At 45.9% G+C, this 14,664-nt stretch overlaps 1 protein-coding gene across 2 annotated transcripts; it reads left to right on the forward strand.

Annotated features, from left to right (window-relative positions):
• The first annotated feature begins 608 nt into the window (after positions 1 to 608).
• ZFP64 (ZFP64 zinc finger protein) lies at positions 609 to 9,871 on the forward strand. 2 transcript variants are annotated; one of them, XM_085242055.1, is made up of 7 exons: positions 614 to 972; positions 1,207 to 1,440; positions 1,809 to 1,875; positions 2,664 to 2,825; positions 3,219 to 3,281; positions 4,132 to 4,383; positions 7,870 to 9,871. In XM_085242055.1, exons 3-7 carry the CDS (start codon positions 1,866 to 1,868, stop codon positions 9,168 to 9,170), a joined length of 1,788 nt encoding a protein of 595 aa, XP_085098181.1. In that variant the 5' UTR covers positions 614 to 972; positions 1,207 to 1,440; positions 1,809 to 1,865; the 3' UTR covers positions 9,171 to 9,871. The 2 variants fall into 2 exon arrangements, with proteins under 2 accessions (XP_085098180.1, XP_085098181.1); XM_085242054.1 differs by lacking the exon at positions 1,809 to 1,875 and having other exon boundaries at positions 609 to 813.
• The last annotated feature ends 4,793 nt before the right edge of the window (positions 9,872 to 14,664 follow it).

Raw genomic sequence — 14,664 nt, forward strand, 5'->3', positions numbered from 1 at the left:
TCTTATTTGTCCATATAAATGAAGCATATATATACTTGGATGTTTGAGATCCAGGGTGAGCATGGAATTACAGAATCACAGAATCACTCAGGTTGGAAAAGACCTTAAAGGTCATCGAGTCCAGCCATGATCTAACCGTACTGCCCTACTAACAGCCCTCTGCTAAATCGTGGCCCTGAGCATGACGGAAGGACAGGTGAGGGCTTGAAGAGGACAATGCCTGCAAGAAGGGGAGCGTAGGAAACGAAGCTGTATTTCTGGCAACGACACCCATTGCACCAGCTTGGCTTCCAGCAGTTCCTGCAGCACTGAGGCAGCCAGCTCTCAGCACGTGATCCTGCTGGCAGCTGATGCTGCACCTCGAGGAACGCCTGCAGTTCTGTGCACCGCAATACAAAGACAGAAACCTATCGGAGGTGTCCGAAGGACGGCTAACAAAGTTCGAAAACGGTCTGCAGGGAAAGGCGAGAGGAGCGGCCGAGCTCAGGGCGCACCGGCACGCGGCTCAGATCGAGGCCCGAACTCGGGAGCGGCGCCGGGCGGCAGGCGGGGCCGCTACGTGCACTGCGCCCGCACGGCCACCCACCCCGGCGGCAGAGCGCACGGCAGCGGCAGGGACCGACAGCGGCCGCCACTGAGCATGCTCGGCTCCTCCACATCCGCCCCCGCTCGGCCGCCCGGAGGCGGGGGGGCGGACACCCCGCCGGCGATAAGCGCCGCGCGGCCGGCGGAGGCGGCGTGCCGGGCCGGGCCGTGCCGCCATGAACCCGGGCGGCGGGGGGGCGGCGCCGGCCTTCCCCGGCCCCGTGCAGTGTAAGTGCCGCCGCGCGCCGCCGGCTATGCGCGCTCCGGGGCCCGCGCGGCGGAAGCCGAGCGGAGCGTGGGTCCGGGCGGGCCCCGAAACCTGAGTAGGCAAGAAACGGGCGGGAGCGGAGCCCGGGAACCTGGCTGGGGGGGAACCCGGGAATCTGGGTGAGCGGCGCGAGGAGCGCCGGGCGGGCGGCTCCGAGCGGTGGGGCCGGGCGGGATCCCCGCGGCGTCCCGGGGCCCACGGCGGGCATACCCGGCCATGGGTGCCGCTCGCCGCGTCCCCGCGCGGCTCCGCCCCTCGGGCCGTGCGGCCGCAGCACCCCGCGAGCTCGGGGCGAGCGGAACCGGCTGCCGTCGGCTCGGCCTGAGCTGCCGGTCCTGCCGCTGTGCTTCCAGTTCCAGGAGGCACCACGGTGCTGGTGGAGCTCACTCCGGACATCCACATCTGCGGCCTCTGCAAGCAGCAGTTCAATAACCTCGACGCCTTCGTGGCCCACAAGCAGAGCGGCTGCCAGCTGAGCGGCGCGGCGGCCGGGGCCACCAGCACCGTGCAGTTCGTGTCCGAGGAGACGGTGCCTTCGGCGCAAACCACGACCAGAACCATCACCTCGGAGACGCAAACCATCACAGGTAGCGCTGTCACTTTTGGGCCGCGTTTGGGGACGCGGGAGGCGTTGCGGTCACCTGAGCAGAGGAAGAAAAACGAGCGGTGTGCGACCTTCTTGGTGCCGGTGTGACGGCAGCGGGCTTCGTTTGTTAGCCGAAATTTCAATTAGAACGGCTCGTGCCCGATTGTTATGTAAGCGTTTTGTGCGAGCTAATTAAAACAGCACTTAAGAAGAGCGATCAGATCGCTGTGCGCTTCGGGTCCTTCAGTAGTGCTGGTGGCGAGCAGCAGGCTGGGAATTGCAGTCAGGCTCCAACCCAGGCCTGCGTTCCTACCTCTGCTCCCACGGCTGATAGGCGGGAAAAACAGCTCAAAATTCCTGCCTTTGCAGAGGCTGAAGGGAAGCCCCGGTCCTGCAGACGTCTAAGTAAAACTAGCATTTCCTCCCATGGATGAAGGTTTGTCCTTCTGTACGTAGTTACTTACTGAAATCCAGATCTTTTAAGCTGCAGAGACAGATTAGCACAGAGAATCTGGAAGAGCAGTGAAGCAAACTGAATTCAGAGCTCACTTCCAGGAATCCACTCAGCGTGGATTTTGGTTGAATCACTTTTCTGCTTCCTCTTTACTCATCTTTAAAGTGAGTGCTATCCTTCTGCTCTTTTGGGGTATAGCATTTAATTGACTTAAGAGCTGGTGCCTGGGCTGACAAAGTTTTACCTGTTAGGAGTAACAGCTGAAAGCAATACAGTTCAGAAAGAGGCTGAACTTTTTTTTTTATTTGCACGATGCTTTTTGACAACATTAGCCATGTAAATAATTTGCTTTCTTTTTTCTCCTTTGGGCTGTAGCACAGCCAGTGTTGGAAAAAAGAAACAGACCTTTATTAATGAAAGAGCTGGACAGTCAGCAGAAGACACAGAACACTTAACAGAGCAGCCAGATAAGATTCAGAAAGGGAAACAAGTGGGCCTACTTGGGGTGATAAAAGGTTGAGCAGAGTTTTCTCTCTGAAGAAAACTCAGCTGATAGCAGGATAGCAAGGAAGAGATAAGCCTGTCTCCTTTCCCTCACCAATCTACTTATAAGAAGTCTTGACGAGAAATTTTACTAGAATAAAAACAATACAAAGTGGCATGGCTGTAATTAATGAGTGCCCGTAATTAATAAGATTAGAAAATAATTGGAAAGATTCTACTGCTTGGACAAGTTAATGTTATCAAATTGAACCATTTTGCATGTTTAGTTTCTGCACCAGAGTTTGTTTTTGAGCATGGCTATCAAACGTACCTGCCCAGTGAGAGCAGTGAGCCTCCAGCTGCTGCTATTGTCCCCACACCACCGAAAGCACGTTCAAGAAAGTCAGCTTCCTCGCTTACACAGAAGAAACTGAACTGCTGGTATCCAGGTAAGATGTGGACTACATTGTGCGTATACTGCCAGTGATAGCAGTAGTAGTTCTGCTATTGATTTCACACGTCCTAGGCTTTGGTCCTGAACTGTGATGTATTCTGGTGGTGCTTCAGCAGGCTTGTACCTAGACACTGGCCTAGGCCTGCAGCCATCACAACGTAAGGACGGTCTTGCCACATTTTTGCTCACATTTTGACTGTGTAAGTAATGATAGATTTGTTGGTTTGTTTATTTGCTTTTACTACACAAGTGATGCAGGAAGCAGCTGCCCACCAAAAATGCTCTTGAGGAACAAACAAAATACAGAATACAGTAGTTCGTTGTTAGTATTTTGTTAGATTTTTCCATGAATTTAATGGTGTGCATTCATTAATCTTACCACTGTCAGGTTGCCAGTTCAAGACTTCCTATGGTATGAAGGACATGGAACGTCATCTGCGAACACACACAGGTCTGTATGGTTGCTTTATTTTACTACTTGTTGGTTTTCTCTTCTTGGCTTCTTACCAAAATGACATACCTATAGATAAATTGGCTAAAATATACACTTCTGTACGTTCTAGAATTGTAGCTCTTATTGACTGAGGAATGGCCCCTTTTTGGTAAGCCGTGGGCCTAGTGCTCACAGCTGTGAGCAGCTATGAGGCATGAACACTGTAGATATGGCATAGTTAAACTCTGAGATGCAGGCCATGTGTTTATCAGGTGGTATGTAAACCTATTTTGTTCCCAATATCAAAAGGTTATTTCAGTGGTTTGCCTGCCTTCCTTCAAAACACTGATCTCAAAGTTGTAAAGGGAGTCTATGGGAACTGCTGAATCACAGCCTGAACCTCTGATTGATCACCTGAGGTGAGCAATGAGTCAGTGCTGGGAGCACAGGTGAAGGCAATTCTCCTGTGCTATGGGAAGGGGTGGAGCCTGGCTGCACCTCTCCTAGACCCATTTAAGAGCTGACTGCCAGTGGGGAAGGATCTCTTTTGAAGATCACTCCTCTTGGAGTTTTCTCAGCGAGCCCAGGACAAGGGTAAGCTTTCTGTCCGTTCTTCTTTAGTGTGATAACGCAGTTAGCCTAACTTTCCTGTATATTTCTTAATTATAACATCCCTATATTAATTGATTACACAGGGAGAAAGTTCCTGAGAGCCTTCTGAAGCCTTAGCAGACAATAGAAATCCTATATCTAGTTTTTGAAAACTAATTGTATTGCTGGTTGGAAGTGTTTGTTAGTGGGGTTTGTTTTTCAGTAGCATACTTATGATGCAAAAATTCTTCATGTTTTGATGTTCTGTTTGTTGCAGGAGACAAGCCCCACAAGTGTGATGTTTGCAGCAAATGTTTCAGTCGCAAAGATAAGCTGAAGATGCACATGAGGTCTCATACTGGGGTGAAGCCTTACAAATGTAAGCACTGTGACTATGCAGCTGCTGACAGCAGCAGTCTCAACAAGCACCAGCGCATCCATTCCAACGAGCGTCCCTTTAAGTGCCAGATCTGCCCTTATGCAAGCCGCAACTCTAGCCAGCTAACCGTACATCTCAGATCCCACACAGGTAAGCTTATACCAAAATTCATGTCTGTACAAGTTTGGAAGCCAGTGGGATGGTTTTTAAAAGGCAGGCAGGTCTCATCAAGGTGCCAGGAAGTGCCTGTTTGAATTCTCAGAAGCACAGAGGCATCAGGCTGCTGTGAATTTCTTGGGACATAATCTAGTGGGACAAGTCAGCTCTCCTGAAAATATATGGAAGCAATTGGAAGACAGGTCTGGCTCTTGGTAGTTGTTCTTTTCATTTTGGAACTGCTTATTAAGGTGTTCTTAATTTGATAGAACTTAATGGATCAGTAAATAATTAGATCCTTGGGAGCATCAAGGGTCTTATCTGTGTCTCTCAAGTCTGGCCCACCATATAAGAAATACTGAAATTATTTTTGAACTTTAAAATTGCAGTTCAGCCACTTACATCAGTGGAAGCTTTACCTGCATAGATTCATTTCTTTCATCAGCAAACTTGCTAGTAATTAACAATTTAAGTTGCACCTTTTTTTGACCTTTCTTCATGGTACCTTACGTGTGCAGGATGATAGAAATTAACAGTGGAGTGTGATCAGCTGGGACTGTGTTCTTCCTACATAGTATTCACTCTGTGGATAAAAAGCTTTGGCTTCCAGGCTTATAGACATTGTATCATCTTATACTTAACCCATTTGTCTGCTTCTTTTTCATCAGATTTCACATTTAGTGGTTGTTCCTATGAGAGATTTGCTGTACAGTTCTCTTTGTACACTTCTCTCTGTATGTTGTTTTTCACCTAATCCAGGTTTTAGTTTCTTTATTGTCTTTTATGTATTTGATTAGTTCTGTGAATTTTAGCTGCAAGGTGGTTATGTTTCAAAGATTACTAGATTAGCTTTGAACCTATCTTGCATCTGATTCTGAATTCAAGTACTAAACAACATTAGTTCAGTTGTGTGAAAGATGGGATTTATTTTGAGTAGATAAAAGAAATAAATCCTGGGTGTATTGTGAAGGAGGGGAGGGTTAAACCAATCTGTCTCTAGCAGAAAAGAATCTTTTATACTTCACAAATCTGCTGTGATGGAACAGGCAGGACTGTCAGGCAGCTGCTTTACAAGTTTCCTTCGTTCTGTCACTGCACATGAAAACATGATGGTCAGTTATAGTATGGGGTTTTATGGGAAGTGAACTCCTAAGTTAGTTACCTCAGTAGCTAGAGAATGTGGCTTTGCATTTCCTGGGTGTGATGTAAGAATGTGTGTGTGTACATGTTTGTGCACATGAACAGGACTGCTCTGAACTTGGCTGTGGGAGAGCATCTGAAGGCTCGTGATTCTCTTGGGGTGTTAAATACTGGAATTTCAGGCTGTTTCTTCTTTTTGGCAAGTCAATCCATTGCTTCTTAAGCAAACAAATGATTCAAGTCAAGGCTTCAGTTTGGTTGCCTCTGCCATTTCTCTGAAGCTTTATCCTATCTGGTTGTTTGATTGTTTTATAGAAAGACCTTTTTTGATCAACTAAAAGGAAATGCAAGAATTCAGAAAGTAATAATTTCATCCTTATTAGGTTACAAAGCTGTTACACAGCCAAGTTTAGGGGAAAAGTAAGGCAGGTATCTAGAATAACTAATTTTATTGTAGTAAGGAGTGCATTCTGTAGAAGGTGAGTGTCATTTATGTTGCTCAGAGTTGGATCATCTGCATGGCATCACTTAGTGAACTGGTCATCTAAAGAGCAGATTCCTGTTAATTTCAGTAGAAAAAGTCTTAATAATTACAGGATCAGTCTTTTTATTTGTTCTGTTGGCTTATGAACAGAAATGTAAAGAAACTGATGTAATGACTGATGACCACTCTTTAAATTAAAAGAACAAATATGCTCTGCGATATAAGAAAACAAATTAATAATTGTACTGAATGTTATGCTGCCCAGTGTGTGAATTAACTCACTGAATATATACTGTGCTTTCATCAGTGATGCAGATAAGAATTCAGTAGCTGAGTATGCAGCTGAGACTGTAAAATAAATTAGATGAGCAGTGAATAAAATTCCTGAACAAAATCTCTATAATACAGATAATACACCATGTACCTAAATTATTAAACAGATGCAGGAATTATCAAGTTGTGGCCAACTCTGCTGTGAAAAATATGCAGCTAACACTGACATGTAGCTAGAAAAGCAAATTGTGCAAGATTATACAGCTATCACAAGCTCTATAAAAAATTAACTTAAATTAGCTATTTGCAGTTTGATTGGTAGGGAAGAACACTTGAACCAAACACTGTTTTCCTCCTCCCTCCACCAAGCACATCTTAGCACCCAGTAATACAATTACTCACTTTTTCAAAATTATGCCAGAAAACTTTATGCTTGAATTGTGTAGAAAACCACGTATTTCAAGTAAAGAAAAAGGTGAGGGGTGTTATTCAGTAGGATTGGGGTACTTGCTTTGGGTTTATTTACTCTTCACAGTAACCATAAGTGTTCTTTCCTCTGGAGTTGACTGCATTCTGATCAGTGATGTACAGCTTAGTTTGGCCACACGTGTTGTGTGGCTCTGCAAATCAGGAGGTTGCCCAGCAGCAGGTTGGATCCAGGCAGTGCGTGTGGTTGGTTGTGTAGGTATTGACACGGCCAGGCTGCTAACAATCCTGCTGATCATTGCTAATTTTTTTCATGCTTTTGCAGTTAAGAATTTGGCCAAACTTTCAACTAAATAGGTTTGGGGTCAGGATTACTCTCATAAAAACTATGATGTTACGAATATTTTGTTTGTTTGCATGGATACAAGCTGATATTAGGTTTTCTTGAACCTGTGGAAGATTATTAGCTGTGATGCAAATACCACATACTTAGTAGTAGTCCACAGTAGTTTCCCATTTCTCTTTTTCAGCTTCTTGTGTCTGTGATATCCCCCGTTTCTGTATCACTGTTGTAGCACAGTTGTGCTGCAATCTCCTGATGTTGTCCATACACTTTCCTATATCATGGACATAAGATTTCAGTACTATCCTGTTTCTGTAGTAGGCTGAAACTTACCTGGGCTCAAAGCCAACCCAGAAGTCTCACTGGAGATCTTGTACTTCAGGCCCGAGGTATGCATGTGCTCATGTTCTTAGACTTCAAAAATACAGCAGCTGTTACAGTGTTTATTTCAAATGATGTTTTTCAATGCTAATTGAGGCACTGTTGCTAAAGGAGGCCAAATGAGAAACTTCAGTTGCTTTGTGCAGTACACTGAAGAATTTTACAAAGCAAAACAAACTAAAAGTGGAGATTATCTGAAATACAAATAAAAATAAGTGTGGGCAGGCATTCTCTCGAGAGTCTGCTCACAAATATGCCAGTCCAGGTGATAAATCCTGTGCTCTTAACATTCCCTGTGTCTTGAAAATATATTGGAAAGTTACAGATATTTAGAACAAATCAACTGTACATATTTCACCGTAGCCTTGGTCTCAAGGAGAAAAATGGATCTCTGTGTCTCATCTGTAATCTGAAATGTGTTCCTTGTTGACAGGAGATGCTCCTTTCCAATGTCAGATGTGTCCTGCTAAATTTAAAATCAACTCGGACTTGAAAAGGCACATGCGTGTGCATTCTGGTGAGAAGCCTTACAAATGTGAGTACTGCGAGGTTCGGTGTGCTATGAAAGGAAACCTGAAATCACACATTCGTATAAAACACAGCATGGAGAATACTCTCAAGTGTCCAGAGTGTGAGTTTCAGTGTGGAAACAAAACAAGCCTTCGGCACCACATAAGAACTCATCAGCCCGAGCAGCCGGTGAAGTGCTCAGAGTGCAACTACTCCTGCTCCAACAAGGCGGCTCTGAAAGTGCACGAGCGAATTCACTGCAAAGATCGTCCCTTCAAGTGCGAGTTCTGCAGCTTTGATACCAAGCAGCGGAGTAACCTGACGACTCACGTGAGGAAAGCTCATGGAGACAAAGTCAAGACCAAGAAGCAAACTGCGGAGAAGAAGGAAGGAGACAGGCCAAAGCAAGGCGGCTCCAGGCAAGTTGCCAAATTAGATGCCAAGAAGGCATTTAAGTGCGATCTGTGTGACGCTTCCTTTGTCCGAGAAGATTCTCTTAGGAGTCACAAGAAGCAGCACAGTATGTACAGTGGATCTAAAAATAACGAGCTGGCTGTTCTGCAGCTCCAGATGGATCCCAGTCGACAGGCCAGCGCCCCGATTACCGTCAGTCACCTCCAGGTCCCGATTCAGGCTGCTCAGGTTTCTCCGTATAATGAGGGAAGGGTCAAGATCATCGTGGGGCACCAGGTCCCTCAGACTAACAGCATAGTTCAGGCTGCGTCAGTGAACGTTGTGCCCCCTGCGTTAGTCGGCCAGGGCCAGGAGGAGCTCTCTGCCAACAGCCGCCTGCAGCTTCTGGGCCAGGTCAGCTTGTTGGCCCCGCCGCCGCCTCCCATCTCTCAGAGTGAAGCAGGGCCTGTGGCCCAGCCAGCAGTTCTTCTCACAACCCATGACCAAAGCGATGGAACTGCTTTGCATCAGACTCTGATTCCTGCTGCCGCTGTCAGCGGCCACGAGGCTTCGGCAAACCAAGCTTTCATCACCAGCTCTGGAATCAGCTGTGCTGACTTAGAAGGCCTTAATGCTTTGATACAAGAAGGAGCAACAGAAGTGACTGTGGTTAGTGATGGAGGTCAGAGCATTACAGTGTCCACTTCAGCGCCGCCTCCTCCCATTTTCTCTTCTTCCTCTCACACAGAAGCCCCTAAGCAGACCTACTCCATCATTCAGAGTGGAGCCCATACAGCTTTACTGTGTCCAGCAGACTCCATACCAGATTAGCAACGAAGCGAATTTCAGCAGAAATGCATAGGGTGTAAGTGAATATAGGACTTGTCCTGTAAAGCCAAATACTCACATATCTCACTTGTCTGTACCTGGAAACATACATCTCGTATGTGGAAGAGAGGTGCGTGTATTCGTACGCCTCTACTGAAATAGAAGGATGTGTCCTTTGTAAAATGTGTTGCATTATTTCACAGTAAGCTTCCCTGAAGGTGATTCTCATATTGTGCTGGCTAAAGTAAGAAAACATCACCTTATGATGAATTATCTTCATATCAGACTTCTTTCCTGTATACACAAAAAGATGCAGGAAACAGATGAGCTGAGCCACTCCAAAGTGTGTTTCCAAGTGAGGCCTGTTTCAATCGCATGCTGTGTTGCACTGGGTGGATGTGGCTGGTAGCTGATCTGTAAGAAATGTCTCCAACCAGGGCTAATGCAGGCCTAGTGTAGGTTATGTGACCTATTCCTTAGTATCAGTAGAAGCTGGTAGCATGTGATGCTTGATTTGGAAGTTCTTATGCAGAAGACCAAGTTAATTGTTTTTAGAAGGCAAAAGAATTTTGTCTGCTCATCAGGAATTGCTAAATTTGTCAGTGAGATCACTGCTGCAAATATTACGTGTGGTACAATGATCTGTGTCAGAGTTACCTGTGTTTTAAACAGAACAACCACAAATATATTTTTTACAAATGCTGCTTAAGTTTTGTTTTTATTTGGTGGTATATGTTGAAGCTGCATGGGTGGAAGCAGTCCCTTCCAGTTTGGCACTGTTCTTTTCAAGCTAAAGGGGAAAAAGGAAGAAAGTGAATTCATTCAATTAAAACACAAAATAAAAAGATACTTATCCAAGGTTTGCAACTCCAGCATTGCATCACAAGATAGTAATTTCCCATTAAATGATGTGCATATCTAGAATGAATGCTGGGCTGTATTTTGTGTTACACAACATTAGTCCTATTTGACAAGTGTTCTTGTAGCCAGTGATACCATCACTGCAGAATTATCCAGCTGAAAACAGACTCTCAGCTTGGGAAAACAGTCAGCTCTATGGGTCCCAGGGTCTGCAGAAATGAAGGATGGTTTTACAGCCAGGCAGTGTCCCAAGGACAGTTGTTAAATGCATGAAGGCTGGAGAGAGGCTGTTATCAAAACTAGCTCTGAGGTTCCCTCTTGGGGAATCAAAGTCAAGTAAAATCTTATGGTATTTGCTAGTGGAAGACACTGAGTGATTGCTTTATGTTAGAAATGTGCTTGGGGAACTTACAGAGATCATATAATTAGGGCCACTTTCTGATTTGGTCTTGTTTGAGTTTTTTGCTTTTTTGTTTTGTTTTCCAACCTTTATTCTGTGTGTGGGGGGGTGCTCCCTGCCTCCCTCTGTGGGTTACGGACTTGGTGTACAGCGAAGGCTTTCAGCTCTACCATACAGATAGGAAAATTCCATCATAAGTTGCAAGTAGAGGTTGTTCTAGAAAATGTGTTTTTTGTTCTGAGGTTGCTTAAACTTGAACTTTCCAGTAATGCTGTCTTCATTATTGATGGGAAATAGTATTTTTGGAGATCCATTCTGCCTGCCTAATCCTTCTTTCAAAATTCATGTTCTTTTAGAACAGAGGAAAAATACTTTCCAAATAATCAACGTTTTTGGTCTTCTGATCTCTGACGTGAACTGCCTGGCAGTGTCCTTCCACTTACAGGTGCCAGCGTAGACCACACATCAGTTAGAGGGAGATGATTCATGAACGCTTAATTAGAGGTACAAAGATTTCTTTCCTAGCCCTGTGCTGTATTTGAACTGAAATGCGTGGCTCAGCAGCAGTTCTTTGCTGTGAACCTGTCCCAGGCATAAGCACATGTACATGCATGATTTAAACCATCGGGCTGGGGACAGTTGCTGTGCCCTGGTCCAGCAGTTGCTGTAAGCACTAGCAAAAGGTTGGTTTTCCTTCACTGCTGGATTCGTCTGAATTCCTGGGCAGGGTTTCCTGCATTAAGTATTTTGTATCAACTATAGGTGGTGCTAGCGATCCAGATAAATGCAGAGTGCAGTCTGTTCTCCTTGATGGCATCCCTCCTGTTAAAGTTCCCTACTTTTAACTCTTTCTGGGTACAGGTGGTAAAAATACTTCAGAAACCACTTTTATAAGTTTCGGAAAGCAAAGATGTAAGCATTCACTTAGAAAGTACAGTTTTCTACTGTCGATATCCTACAAAGCAGAATTACCATCTCATAATTTAACATAAACTGATAATTTTTGACTCCCTGATGATTGGTTTTGGCCTGTACCTGTTTTGCAGTTGCAGAATTGCAGTACAGTGCAAGAATGATAGAAAATGAGATTTTCACAAAGCTGCTGGTTGGAGTTGCACTTAATCTGGGTTTGCACTTGGCCAGCAGACCTGTGCTCAGGGGATGCAGCAGCAAACATCCAGGAATCTCATCTTCAATCTCATGTCACACTTAATGTCGCACACTTCTTTTATCTGCAGTTCAGTTTCAAAAAAGAAGAGACGTTTACCTCTAACATGGGAAAGCAGCAGATTTGTCATATTGTAAAGATTAGCCTTCATTTTGCTCCTGTGTGTGGCTGAGGTAAACAGGAAAGATAACAAATAGTGTGAATGAATAGACAAAGCTTAGTGGTGCTTCTTCAGCATTGTTCAGCTGATTGCATTATGTTTAAGTGAACAATCCAGAGTTCTGCCCTCCACCTCCCAAAAATAGAAGTGATAAGCAAGGCTGAATTGGGAGCAATTTTCAGTTTTCTGTTTTGTTTGACAGTAATGGTCTTTGTGCTCTGGAGCTGGGATAAGCAGATTGTTTTAATCTCCAAAGTTCATTTAATACATTCTTCATGTTATCAACAGATCTGTCCCTTGAGAGAAGATGGTAATTCATAACAAGTGTCTCTTGTGGAGCTTGCTTTCAGACACATGGTAAATAAATTGCATATCCAGAGTTCTGCCACAGCCACAGAGCTCTGTAGCAACTTGTCTCTTTCCAGGAGAAAATATTTTGATGGGTTTTGTTCCTGTTGCCTCAGGATCTCCATGCCCTGCCTGGTAAGCACCAAGATGGGCTCTGCACGGAGCGAGCAAACCGGGCTGCTGGCTGGGAGCACAGCTCACACTGCACACAGTGGGTGATGCTTACATTGCATTGCACTGAGCTGCCCCCGAGAGCAAAATGTACAACTAAATAGGCCACGGTATGTTCCTTCCACACGCTCACTGTTATTTTGGCTCTACAAACTCTGTCCTTTTTAAGCAGTCTGCTTGCGGGATCCCAAGAGAGAATCACAGGGTGTTACGGCTCCCAGAGTGTCTCTGACTGCATAAAGAAATTGAGCTAACAGCATGAATGTTAGCAGCTAACAGCTAACCAAGCTGTGGTGTGCATGCGTTTCCAGGTGAGCAGCCCTCTGCTCTTTCTGCCCTTCCAAACTTGTTTTCTGTCACAGCCATTACTCCACGTTGCTGCTTCTTAAAACCAGCCCCAGGCATCACATGGGCAGAGGTTGCTTGCCTGCAGTGCTTGCTAAATGTGCTTGCTCTCTGCTTGCGTGAGGCAGAAGCACGCAGCAGGAAGATCACCCATTTGGCCTTCACCACCTTTAGTTGTGGGGTTACCTGTGTGCTCCTGCACTGTATCCACAGAGAGACACGGCGCTGAGCTGTGCCAATAAACCAGCAGCACCTGGATGTGGTCCTCTGTCCGTGTGACCAGTGTTACGTGGTTTTGATAAACACTTCAAGTATCATTTGCACCAAAATGGCACATTCCTGCTCAATCTTGGCACCCATCTGTCCCATGTATGGGTGGTGCTGGGGGGCACTGGGGAGCGTTCCTGAGGGATGGGATGGGAAGAAATGAGGAACCAGCCCGCCGCTCGTTCTGTGGGCTCTGGAGGGAAGACCAAATGTGTACAGAACACGTCAGCTTTGCAATTAAAAAATTGCCATCAAAGTATTCCCCAGTCATTTTGGCAGAGCTCTCTATTGCTGTTATCTGACTGCAATGGAAAGTACCTTCTGCTGGGGGGTTTTGAGTCACCTTCCATCACCTATGGAAGCATGCCCAAATGTGCCTCTTCTTAGACACGTTTTGCGTGTAATGTGTATTTCTGACCTTTGGGTTATTTACTTGTGCTTGTATGGTCTGTCATCCTCTCTGCAATGTGATGCTCTGATGTCTATAAGTGCACTTATATCCCCAGCAGGAAGACTCTGCAGCTTCAGGTCCGTGGCTGGGAGCCCTCCTGGCCACCTGCATCTCCACATGGAGAACCTTCAGCCTCGCTGCTCAAATTCCAAGAAGAGAAACTGATATTGTTAGGAGAAACTGATGTCTCCTGTCACCCAAATGACCTTTCAGGAGGCGACAGAAGTTTCTATTTGACTTGAGGAAATAACAGCTCAGGTATCATTGCGAATTAAAAATCTGAGCAGGAAGAGCTTCCTTCTCTCTCTCAGGTATTCAGTTCTGCCTTTGCTTTTATTCCAGTTCCAGACATGGGGAAGGGCTCATAAAACACACAAGATTTGGTTACATGGCTGTCTTTCATCTTTTAGAGACTTCACAATGTTGTAGGAAAGGGTTTAAAAAAAAAAAAAAAGACAAAGCAAAGGGTTTTTTAGTGCCCTGTAGTATTAGAGTGCTGTACAACATGTACGTGTGGGTCCCATTGCCTGCTGCTGTGATGCTGCTGAATGCTCTGATGTAACTGCCATCAGCTTCAGCAGTTGGGGCTGTGTGTAAGGAGGAGTTGCACAGAGCTGCAGTCCGGCCCTGCAGGGGCTGCTCTGGCTGTGGGAGCTGTGCAGGCAGCAGTGTGTTAATGCAGGCAGAGCTGCACAGAGCAGCTCTGACAGATTTCTAACACTTTTCTTTTGCTCACAAAACAGAAGCGTAGCGAAGCTGGAAATCCCTGGACCTTTTTAGATGTCAGCTTCTAAAGGAAATTACCCACCACCACACCTTAACACAGATGCAGCTCTGTATTTCCAAAGCGTGTCTCTGCTTCCTGGCTGTATTTACTGTGACATGAATGCGTTTTTGTGGGAGCAGTGCTGCCGAGCGCCCCGGGGAGGTGATGCACCTGGTGGGGGCAGAGAGGCTGAGGAAGCTGCGGTCCCTCCGTGGTGAGCGATGTGTGCTGGGATGGGCACAGCACCCCTGGCCTAGAGGAAACTGGGGAGAGTGGGAATGGACGGAGCCGAACTGCGTGATGCAGAACAGACACGATTAATAGATGAGAGTCCTCTGTGAGACGTGCTTTTTTTATTCTGAGAAGGGAGAGGGGCTGCAAATGGTGTCAGAGCAACCAGGCCAGGTGCCATGTGATAGCTGTAAAGCAGAAGAGGTGTTGACCATACACCTTGTTCTTAAGCTCCATCAGGACCCATCTACTGCTCATCATTCCTCTCTTTGGTTCTGCAGGCAGATGGGGTTGTAAGGATGTTTCCCACCTTTGCTTCGTGCTCCCTC

This window comes from Meleagris gallopavo, chromosome 22 (assembly GCF_905368555.1).
Source record: "Meleagris gallopavo chromosome 22, MGAL_WU_HG_1.1, whole genome shotgun sequence".
Classification (NCBI taxonomy): domain Eukaryota; kingdom Metazoa; phylum Chordata; class Aves; order Galliformes; family Phasianidae; genus Meleagris; species Meleagris gallopavo.